At 35.8% G+C, this 11,542-nt stretch overlaps 2 protein-coding genes across 4 annotated transcripts in view; one reads left to right on the forward strand and one right to left on the reverse strand.

Moving 5' to 3' along the window:
* The first annotated feature begins 628 nt into the window (after positions 1–628).
* The window catches only part of LOC145733265 (uncharacterized), a 131,200-nt gene continuing 120,286 nt past the window's right edge, over positions 629–11,542 (forward strand). Inside the window, exon 1 of one of the 3 annotated variants that reach the window (XM_081986033.1) lies at positions 629–1,218. In XM_081986033.1, coding sequence (XP_081842159.1) covers positions 975–1,218 — 244 coding nt within the window. In that variant the 5' untranslated portion in view covers positions 629–974. The remainder of the gene's footprint in view (positions 1,219–11,542) is intronic. The other 2 variants (XM_081986035.1, XM_081986034.1) reach the window with 2 other exon arrangements.
* On the reverse strand, positions 3,954–5,605 carry LOC145733275 (uncharacterized; the record flags this gene model as incomplete). Its single annotated transcript, XM_081986050.1, has 4 exons — positions 3,954–4,290; positions 4,341–4,531; positions 4,589–4,814; positions 5,432–5,605. Coding segments are annotated over 4 exons (768 nt in total), but the record flags the coding sequence as incomplete, so codon positions are not given.

Below are 11,542 nucleotides of genomic sequence, written 5' to 3' on the forward strand. Positions count from 1 at the left end.
GGCCTCAAAACGTAACTCACATACCAATGTATGTAAGAGGCAATAAGTTTACTGAATAAGAAAGCATATTGTACTTACCACTGAGTATTTGTGTTTCTTTCAACCACTGTTGGGTTCGAGCAGGGTCTTTTGGAAAGTAAAAGACTGATGACACTTTTGGGCCTTTCACCAAATTGCTTTTACAATTTGGCAAACAACAAGTGTGGACGGCATATTGTAGAGGCAATGGAATTTAAGTTAAAAAACCAACAACAAATTATAGAACAATGAAGGAACAATAACAATAGTGATAACACAATAAAATTAACACAAACTACACTTTGACTAGAACAATAAACATATAAACAACAATATATAATAGCAAACAAAAATTACTTTGGCAAGTAATCCCAAGTCTTGACTTTAAACCTTAAAAATTAATTTAATCATCGAAAAACTCAATTTCCACAATACAAACAAGTGCAAACTGTCAACCACTATTTCGGCCATATTGGAATTTTTGGCATGCACCTTCTTGGATTTCTTGTACAGAGGGCGGTGATACAGGCAAAATGTACTGTCAGTCGACAGTAGGTCACGTGACCACTTAAGCAGAAACTGTCAAATTACACAGCACACTGTTTGTCACTAGTTCTTTCCTTATGTTTGTATTTATAAGTCGAAACAGCAGTCGTGAAACTTGTTACACTGACGTTATAAATATGACGTTTGTCGTAAGTTGTGCAGTTGCACCAGTGTTGTATATACAACTTCAAAGTCAACATTTTTGGAGTTTATATTATGATGCAAACTAATTAAAGTATGTAGTTTCTCGTAGAAAAAATGTTGTTCCTAACTTTTGGGCAAAGTGTCTTGTCCACACTTACCTGGTGCATCAAGTAATCGTGTGCAGAAAACTTAATACTTTGCCCACTTTTGGGAATTTACTATTTTAATTTCTAGAAAATGCAATAAAAGATTGGAGTTACAGAATCATGACCTGCACTCCGCAGTACACTTTTCCGCGATGTCCCTTTTCGTATCTTTGTCGGCACGCGCAATTCCCTCGGGATACAGTGTATAACGGGCGAGGAGTTAACATTCCCGAGAAGTTAGTAATTCCTGGACCGAGCTCGAGTTTCCACGCGCGTTTCCCTAGTGTAGAACGCGCGCAACTTACGATGTTACACTTATGCTACTTTTGGATTACTTTCATCGCTCATCCAGAAATATTCTCAGGTAAGTAAAGCCAGTGTATAATTTATATTACTCGGAAATTCCTAACCCTCATCAAACTGTACAAAATAGTAATTTTTATTATTGAATAAAAATTTAAATACATAAAGTATGTATGTAAAAAAGGCAATAAAGGACATTAAATAATCAGAAGAGGAGACTTTACCGCCGATCGTCACAATGGCTTGTTCCAAAACGCTCTAGTGGTCGCATTGTTAGCGAGCATTGTGAACGCTCCATTACGACATCTTCCTGCTAAAATTCAATTCGCGAACAAGGCCCCATTGTTATATGTACATTATTGAAAGACCCCCGTGTGGCTGATAAAAAATCGTTACGTATGAATATGGGTGATTTTCTGCCCAAAAAGTTATACTCATCATTTGTTTGAATAGAAAAGTGCCACCCTGTATTTTTAGCCAATAATGTGCCACCATCTAACTGCATTTACACCGCTATATGATAATTGGATGAACCCAAAAATAATCACAATGAGACAAATTAACTAATTAGGGCGCATATACAATACCGGCACCTGGCTCGACTAATTAACTCGAGCTTGACACCGGAAACTGTCGCTTATTCCAACTATTCTGTGCAGTTTGTCCCCGACCAGAAACGGCACTTCCCCCGTCCCCGTCGTCGCTGATAACACAGAGCGAGTTTGAAATGGCATTAAGCTTGCTTCTATAGTTCCATTATATGTATACAATACTGAATACAACACTATTCTATTGTACTCATTGTATGTTGTATTGTAGAATCTTTGTCCCTTTATAATATTCATCTCTCGGCACACAAAAGCATCACATCGCGAGTTATCTCTCGGCTGCGTCGCTATTGATACTTTCAGCAACGTAGCTGAGCGCTTGCAACAATGAAAACCGTTTTATTTGCCGCTGTGCAGCTTTTGTTCGATGTTTAAGATTTGTTCGGATATAATTACTGCGTTTCGACAATGCTAATTTTTTACCATTAATTCCAACTAATTTTATTACTCAAGTCAGCTCTGGATGGAAACTATAATTTAATTTTGCTTCTTAACAGCTTAAAGAATGTATTTCCTCAAATACTTAAAACACATGTTTCCTTCACCAAATGTCAAGAAACCTGTTTTCTGATTTGTCTACGCTACTGATTGAGTTAACGTTTCGACCATGTTAATTTTTTACCATTAATTCGAACTAATTTTATAACTAAAGTCAGCTCTAGATTGAAAATATAATTTAATTTTGCTTCTTAACAGCTTAAAAAATGTATAAATCCTTAAATCCACTCTAACACATTTTTCCTTCACCAAATGTCAAGAAACTTGTTTTCTGATTTGTCTACGCTACTGATTGAGTTAGCGGTTCGACAATGCTAATTTTTTACCATTAATTCGAACTAATTTTATAACTAAAGTCAGCCCTAGATTGAAAATATAATTTAATTTTGCTTCTTAACAGCTTAAAGAATGTATAAATCCTTAAATCCACTCTAACACATTTTTCCTTCACCAAATGTCAAGAAACTTGTTTTCTGATTTGTCTACGCTACTGATTGAGTTAGCGGTTCGACCATGTTAATTTTTTACCATTAATTCGAACTAATTTTATAACTAAAGTCAGCTCTAGATTGAAAATATAATTTAATTTTGCTTCTTAACAGCTTAAAGAATGTATAAATCCTTAAATCCGCTCTAACACATTTTTCCTTCACCAAATGTCAAGAAACTAGTTTTCTGATTTGTCTACGCTACTGATTGAGTTAGCGGTTCGACAATGCTAATTTTTTACCATTAATTCGAACTAATTTTATAACTAAAGTCAGCCCTAGATTGAAAATATAATTTAATTTTGCTTCTTAACAGCTTAAAGAATGTATAAATCCTTAAATCCCCTCTAACACATTTTTCCTTCACCAAATGTCAAGAAACTAGTTTTCTGATTTGTCTACGCTACTGATTGAGTTATCAAACTTCTAACATTCCGTTCACATTATCATCGTACAGACCTTTAACTACGAGACTCATTGTTCTCAAAACCGGACAGGGGCCGATAGAATTAGTCTATTCTTCTCCTCATATTGTCCCGGTATAAACGGCTCTATTAATATTCAAAATTTAATTAATTTTCACTGAACAGTTTGACGATCAAACAATGCACACTCTTATGTGTGAAAAATCTTTAGTTTTTACCAAAAAATACTGGATTAGACAATAAAATATCTGCGAATTAAAGCATTCCCTATTTTCTTTCTCCCTTCTAGCAGCACTTTGTCCTGACGACTTTCCGCCTTCTTTCCTATTGTATTTTCGTATATATAGAAACCTATTGTCTTCCGCAGTTTTTAAAGGGCCTATACTTAATTTCTTATTGTTTGCGGGCGTTTTGCTTGCTTTTGTTTCATTGTAATTCGTCTGATAATTCTTTCCCTTGTCCCTTTTGTTCGCAGTCTCGAGATTTTTCGACGGTGCCGGTATACAACGTTTCCTTTTGACCGCTTTTTAACTTTTTCGAACGTGGAAAGTAATTTCATTTGTCAGAATTTTTCTCACTATACTTTTTTGGTTAGAAAGACTTTTCTCATTCGAAACCATTTGGAGCTGAAAAACCTTTTGCAGAATGTTCTTAGAAGTTTATTTTTGGAGAAAATGCCAAATTCAGGTAATGGACTATTTGGAAATTATGAATACACACTGTAATAGGTAGTCTTTACTGCTCTATGGGACGTAAGGACGAGTAATAAAAAACACGTAAAAATCAACAATTTATAACAAAAATTTTTCCAAAAAATAGAGCAAACAAAAATAGTTCTTGTCACTAACATACAACAAATTGATAAACAATACATTGTCTTCACTTATATCACAGATAATTGAATATTGATATTTTTGGTCATAAAAAGACTAAATAATCAGGGAGTAAATTCCTCAAATCCACAATCGGAACACGATCGAATTACCGAGGTAAATTTTGGAAAATCTTTAGTTTTCTGGCCAAACGTCCCTATAGCAGGATGAGTGATGGTAAAAGATTTGCATAGATTTCCACCCAAATCTAGAATATCCCTGCCCTGATGCGAAATTTGAACCTGTTAAAGATTTAACTTTATCTCTTCCTCTAACTGTTCTTAAAAATTACCTCCTCAACATTAGAAACATAAGCGCTATCACCAAAACGTTCAGCAACATCCTCCATAGCATCTACCAGATCAGCAAAATGTTTTACATTTTGTTCATCGCTATCATCATTCATTCTGTATTTTTCTCGATTGTTTTCATCCGAAAAATAAGAGTATGAGCCAATTGAAGTGCTGCAAGATCCATCCGATCCTATAAAGTCATAGAGAAGAGTTATCATCCTTTTTTTTTCTCTGCACATCACCATACCTAATTCAGAGGCAGGCGAAGACAGTTCGGATGAACAGCACGAACTGGGTGGCACCAAATGCAGTTTGTTCATGTGATCTTTGCATTTACAGGACAGTGGTTCCAGTATCGAGACACGGGTACCGATCAGTTCGCGAATTTCGTGCGAAATGTCCTCGTTTTTGTAGCTGGCGATTAGGAGGGCCACCGGCAATGTCATAATTCTTGGTTTTTTTCCTAAAACACTCTGTCAATGTTACGGGGGGTGTTTTTCACTAGAAAATTTTATTGAATAAAATAATAGTAAAGGTGAAAAAAAATACTAATTTGATAAAAAAACAGGTGTGGTAAATCCAAAACCGACCATAGGAAAACCGTGTAACTGACAGAGAAACGTAGATAATTGCATGCGTGGGACAAAGACAGTAAACGAAAAAAATACCAAGTAGGCCATATTTTCCGTCAAAATTAATTTTGACGGTATTGGATTTTGGCAACAGCGTAAATATGGCCTACTTGGTATTTTTTTCATTTACTGTCTTTGTCCCACGCATGCAATTATCTACGTTTCTCTGTCAGTTACACGGTTTTCCTATGGTCGGTTTTGGATTTACCTGTATAGAGCGACTCTTTTTGAAATCAACAAATATACAGGGTGTTGCATATTCTTGTTCATAAATTTGTACCGTTGCCATTACAAGTATATTCAATAACGTTTTCTGGTGATTACACAGAGCAACCCTGTGCATACAGTTTGGTTGTGTTCACGTATCTTTCATAAAAGATTCTTATGATAATTCACTCTGAAAATCCACTTTTAAAATGATTCAATGCCTGAACATGAAATACATTTTATTTACTTACCTTAAATAACACGAAAAATAACAGAAACACCTGTGGATCAGGTTTGTCACAAACTAGATATACAAACCGAATGTAAAATACCAAAACAGCGATAAAACGTTGTGGTATGCGGTAAAAACTGTCCAAACCACCTCGAAGATGCACCACATTAGATCGCTTAATAAATCCCCAAAATTATTTATATTAAAACATTAATTGTTTAAAAGTTAACATTTTTTAGGTTTATCAGTCGCCCTCTATACGAAAACGTGGTAGGTTTGCAACATTTTCAGCAGTTAACATCCAGGTGGCGCCACATTAAATTCTATCTAAACAATCAATAAAAGTTGTTGTAAGTTTGGCTTGTAGATGGCGGTGGCTTTGACGGTAAAGCACCGACCTTTTTCTTCTAGCTATTGCTTGGCGTAGCCTCTCCTAGATGGAGCAGTGATATTTAATTGATTCAAACAATTTGAGTTTTCTTGACAAAACTCAGATGGCACTGTGATGATAGAAGTTGTGGTGGTTAAAGTGGATCTAAATTTGAACGTTACAGGGTTTTTTAACTATTAAATAGAGCGACCTAGGTGATGAGTATTCCAATTTGTTCATTTTCTTGACAACATACAGAGTGATTTTTCTTTTTTTTTTGTGTAAAAATTATTATCGTGAATTTTGATCGAAAGATAATAAGGCCCTTAGATTGACAAGGTTCCGGTTTATCGGTGACAGCACCGAAAAGTCCTCCGTATCTCACATTCAACCTTCGTCGTCGTCATACCTCCGGCATTAGACGTTTCCCTTCCGAAGGGTCGGTGGGAACAATAGGCCAGCTGGTTGTCCCAGTGTCGTAACATTAGAAGGGTCCAAATTAGCAATTTTAGCGTTTAGCAAGCCTGTTAGTTCTAGTTTTACTTAACATTTAGACATAAATTATGACAACAAGGTATTTGTAATTTATAGTTTGCTGTGTTAATCCAGTTTTTAACGAATCATTTACCATCAAAGGGGTACAACACTGACTTTCAGAAGCATAGGGCGAAATCAATATGTGCGCAGTGGCGCGCACTAGCGGAGCTGCCCGGAACCCCTATTGTTGTATGACGGTTTAATATCGAACCGGCGATTTTGCCTCCAGCAGAGATAACATTGCCGAAAATATCAAGCTGGTGAATATTAACAGGTTTACACACAGGAATGGTGAAAAAAGTCGTTTTAAATTTTTAGCCAATCACAAGTTGTATACGCAAATCCAGTGTTGTCAAAATCATCTCACATTGTTCGTAGTTTACTTTGATATTTTCCTAAACAAAAAAGTTGTAAAGAGTTTTCAAAATGGGCGAAATTCGGTTTTTGCGTCGGTTCATAGTTTTGTCTTATTTAACCGGGAAATGGGGTCAAAACACACTAAATCCGGACACCCTGTACACACTTGCTGAGACGCAGCCAATCCATGTAAACTTTTAATTTTTGCACTGTAACAATCAATATTTACAATGTCACGATTGATGGTCAGCTAAGTCCATTCTCATTGGGTTTATTGCACACTGAGTTATGGCCCAATAACTGCAAAAGGTCCGACATGGGCCCATACGTCAACTGCTACGATTGTCTATTAGTTGTTTTCCGAATGAAAATTCCAAATATGAACGTTTTATTATGTTTGTTGAACGTTATATCGTGTTTAGAGTGACATTTACGTCAAGATTGTCACTGACTTTTGTTTGACAATCGCTTTTATGAAGTTCACTTCAAAGTCAACATTGTTATGAAATAGATCATTTTGAGTCACGTGATTTTGACACTGGCTTTCGACGGCAGCCATATTGCCGGGGGGGGGCAGACAACTGAATTTAGCTGTATGGATTTTCATTGTTAGTTGTGATCTCCTGGTGTTTAATAAACTGTTTAAAAGGAAGCAGAGTACATTTAGTTGATATGTAGGGAGAGACACTGTTAAAAACTAAAAAACATCATCTGTGCTTTTGGAAAGCCTGTAAAATATAATGTTTTTGAATCGTTATCTTTAAATGACTCTTCTGACAAGCCAGACGATTTTAGTTTTTCTTGCAATGTATAATTTTTTGATTTGCAAAATTGAGATCTTCTGATAGACAATTTAAGTTGTTCCAAGATACAGATACTTCTGTAGATGGACCTGCAGTGGATTCCCTGTCCATGTTCATAGCTAACGTGCTCTCTCACCTTTCATGCTCATCTTCCTATATAAAGGTCTTATTACAGATATATTATAACTTTTGTACCAACATTTACTATTATGAGAGGTTTTGTTTAACGCTTAACTGCTTGAACATGCCGCTATACACTTTGTACATTTTGGGTTTTGGTAATAATATATATCCCATATTTACAGAAGGAACCCAGTCAGGATTGTCCTTATCTTCCAACCAAACAAAACTGACACAATACACAAAAATTAAAACAATATTTTATTTAACCATACTTCGTTAGATGCTGTACTACTGACAAATAATAGATACCTGGGACAGTGATTTGCACAAATTCGTGCATTATTAAGGAAGGTTTTACTTGAATTCCCACGTTTTGAAGCGGCAAACCATTTAAGTCGACGTTCTTTTGACAACGCGTTTAGTTCTGTTCAACTGCTCTATTTCCACAACGCAGGACTGAACAAAACGACGGCATTTTTCTACAATCTTCTCAACTCAATCGAAAATGTCTATGGTTTACATTTAACTAGTGGGTCTGTATGCCCCCCCGGCAATATGGCTGACTTACGTTTGACGTTTGTGACGTCACCTCGAAATGGTCTATAGAGAACTGTCAAATTTGAAGTGAACTTGAAAGTGTAGAAGTATTACCATACTGTTTTAATAACATTTGATAGAGCAGGACAGAGATACATTTTGCACTAGCCAATCGAAAACGCCATAAAATCAATTGACATTAGAAAGGATAATCAACCTAAACAAACGTCACAAAGACAAACAAGAACAATAAATAACAATAATTAATTCCATTAAATCAGAGTTAATATCGGACCCTTCAACGGCAGCCTATAGTGCTGGGCGTTTTGACGGAGTTCTGGTCTGGCATAAATCTTCTTGTAGGGAGAAACAAACGGCCGAAAGGGGGGGGCGCGAATATACAGGGCATCTCGACTGTCGCTGACATTTCATGAATATGTTGACATGCAGGCCACGTCGATAATGGCGCCCCGGAGACGTTTCCCCGCACGTGTACAGCTCCACCCCTCTGATTTAGGGCCGCTTTAAATCGCAATTATTTCATCGTCAGAAAATTTTGCGTGCCGCAAATGTCAAAACCAATCTCGCGACGTTGTCCCCCTTTACGCCCTATAAATGAATATCGGCAACACCATGTGATTGGTCAATCACAAACTAGGTCATGTGATACGCTGTGGAAAGGATTATTAAAAATGATTTTTTTTTCGTGGATTAAGCGTAAAAAAAACACTGTACTCGAGTCGTTAAAAGCCAATCGAATATTCATTGAACAATCGTTCAAAATGCCGTTGTCGTTATCCAAATGTGGCCGTCGGGGGTGAAGTGATTTAATCGAATAGTCCACCCCGCCGCGATATATTTCATTACTTTGCTAATCGAGTTTCGCAATATCGCGTTCCACGCACCGTCTGCTATCTGTCCGAAGGGACTTTTAGATTCTCTCTTGTGTTCCACCAGAGTTGAAATTCCATGATACCGGTTCGAAAATCGACCTGTGATTTATTTCGGTCGCACAATTACCAATTCCCTGGTTTGATTTAGGACCGCTAGAGAATATTGGAATGTGGGTTTTATTGTACTTTTCGCGATAGTTTTGAACCACAAGAACGCCTGACCCATATTCGTTTCAAACTACATGGAACAACTCACCTAAATGTCCCAAATAATCATTATTCGAAAAATAAATTGTTTACATTTTTTAACTTGGAATATTTAAAATGACAGATATATGGCAAATTTGGGTAGCTCCAAAAATGACCTGTCACATGCACTCAATGTTTGTAATGCCATGGTAGGTGTGGATGGTCATCTATTGTACCCCATCTTCTTCTGCTATCTCAAGGTTTCCTTGTTCATAGCAGTCCCCTCAAGATTTAGTTCCTTTAGGAATTTCAGGATCTTGAGTGGGTATTTCTTCCACATCCAGCTGGTGTAATCCCAGTGTGTTTAATCTTCTGTACAGCATAACACTCCAGCAAGATGAGGTGGGGTGTTTCTGGTTCTTCTCCGCAAAACCTGCAAGTACTGTCCTCTTCTAGGCCGTTAGAAATCCCGTTAATACTTTGAGACTAATTTTGCTGAGGTTAAGGTCCTGGAAGTCTTTGCCAGTGCTTTGCTCTCAGTTCAGCTTTATTAAGTTCTTCCTGGAAATATGTTTTTCCAAAGTCGCAGAATGATTTTTCCTAAATCATTGAGCTTTCCTAAGCACTCCAGAACCTGGCTATCATCTTCGAAATCTAAATGTAAGCTCACATGTGCAGTATTTGCGTAAATTCCAGCACTGTTCTGGGATTGTCAAGAAAAATCAGCAAACTGAAAGCTGCTTTTCTTGAACCAATTACTAACTATACCCACTGTGTGTGTGCCACAAATGTAGATCTAACATTATCTAATGTTAGTTTCTTACAAAACACCATACCTTAATTAATAATCCAATTGGCACTCTGCTAGACACAATATAACCAAAAAGCACTTGTTTTAAAGCATAAACGCAATAAATTCAATAAAAGTAACAAACAAAAACCATTGTATGAGTTGTTGAATGGGCTTGTGCTATATTTGATTTGCTCTGAGCAGGTCCATATTAGCAAACTTAAATTTTACCTAAAGTTTTTAAATTATTTAGCTTAACTTATTAAACTTTTTTAAAGTGCTTTTTTTGTGCTTATTTCACCTAATTTAATGTTCTTTTGTATAAATATGCCCTTTGCTGTGCATTGGAACCCTTATGGAACAAAAAAAAAAATTGAAAATTTTGACAAGAAATGGCATTTTTCGAATTTCTGAAAGGTTCAAAGTGGTTATTTCCCTTAATTTGAGGTCCTTTGGTATAAATATATCCTTTGCTGTGCATTAGAACCCTTATGGAGCAAAATAAAAATTTGCCAAAATTGCACTTTTGACAAAAATTGAATTTTCAGACTTTTTGAAAAATCGTAGCTCTTTTATTTAAATTCGCAGAAAATTCGTTCCAATGCCATTCGAAAAAGCATAAAAAATACTACAAAATGAGTTAAAAATGGCCTCTCTAGCTCCTCCCGTTACCGAGATATTGAATTTCAAAAAGTACCTAAAAAACCTCTCTAATACCCCCCCATTCTTTCAATTTTTTTGAAAAGTGAAACATTTTAAAGTGCTTTTTTTGTGCTTATTTCACCTAATTTAATGTTCTTTTGTATAAATATGCCCTTTGCTGTGCATTGGAACCCTTATAGAGCAAAATAAAAATTTGCCAAAATTGCACTTTTGACAAAAATTGAATTTTCAGACTTTTTGAAAAATCGTAGCTCTTTTATTTAAATTCGCAGAAAATTCGTTCCAATGCCATTCGAAAAAGCATAAAAAATACTACAAAATGAGTTAAAAATGGCCTCTCTAGCTCTTCACGTTACCGAGATATTGAATTTCAAAAAGTACCTAAAAAAACCTCTCTAATACCCCCCCATTCTTTCAATTTTTTTGAAAAGTGAAAAATTTTAAAGTGCTTTTTTTGTGCTTATTTCACCTAATTTAATGTTCTTTTGTATAAATATGCCCTTTGCTGTGCATTAGAACCCTTATGGAACAAAAAAAAAATTTGCCAAAATTGCACACAAAACCAGGTATCTCGTCTTCGAAAGGCAGGAACTAACTGGACCTAAGAGACAATTTGCTTAAAATTTGACAGCTGTCATTATTTTCAGCTGCAAACGCCATTAATGGATACTCTTGACATTTTTATCGAAAAATTGTACTCTTCCTTTATTTCGATAAAATAAACGGTTTTCGAGATAAATCGATTTTTCTTTGAACTGCTTAAACAACAATGTTATTAAAAATATTCGTTAAACTATTTACTTTTTTTGCTCAACTTTATTACAAATGACCACGTCTAAAATCCAACTGCCCTTTTCTATAATACTAA

This window comes from Ips typographus, linkage group LG8, assembly GCF_016097725.1.
Source record: "Ips typographus isolate SLU linkage group LG8, UJ_Ityp_2.0, whole genome shotgun sequence".
Lineage (NCBI taxonomy): Eukaryota > Metazoa > Arthropoda > Insecta > Coleoptera > Curculionidae > Ips > Ips typographus.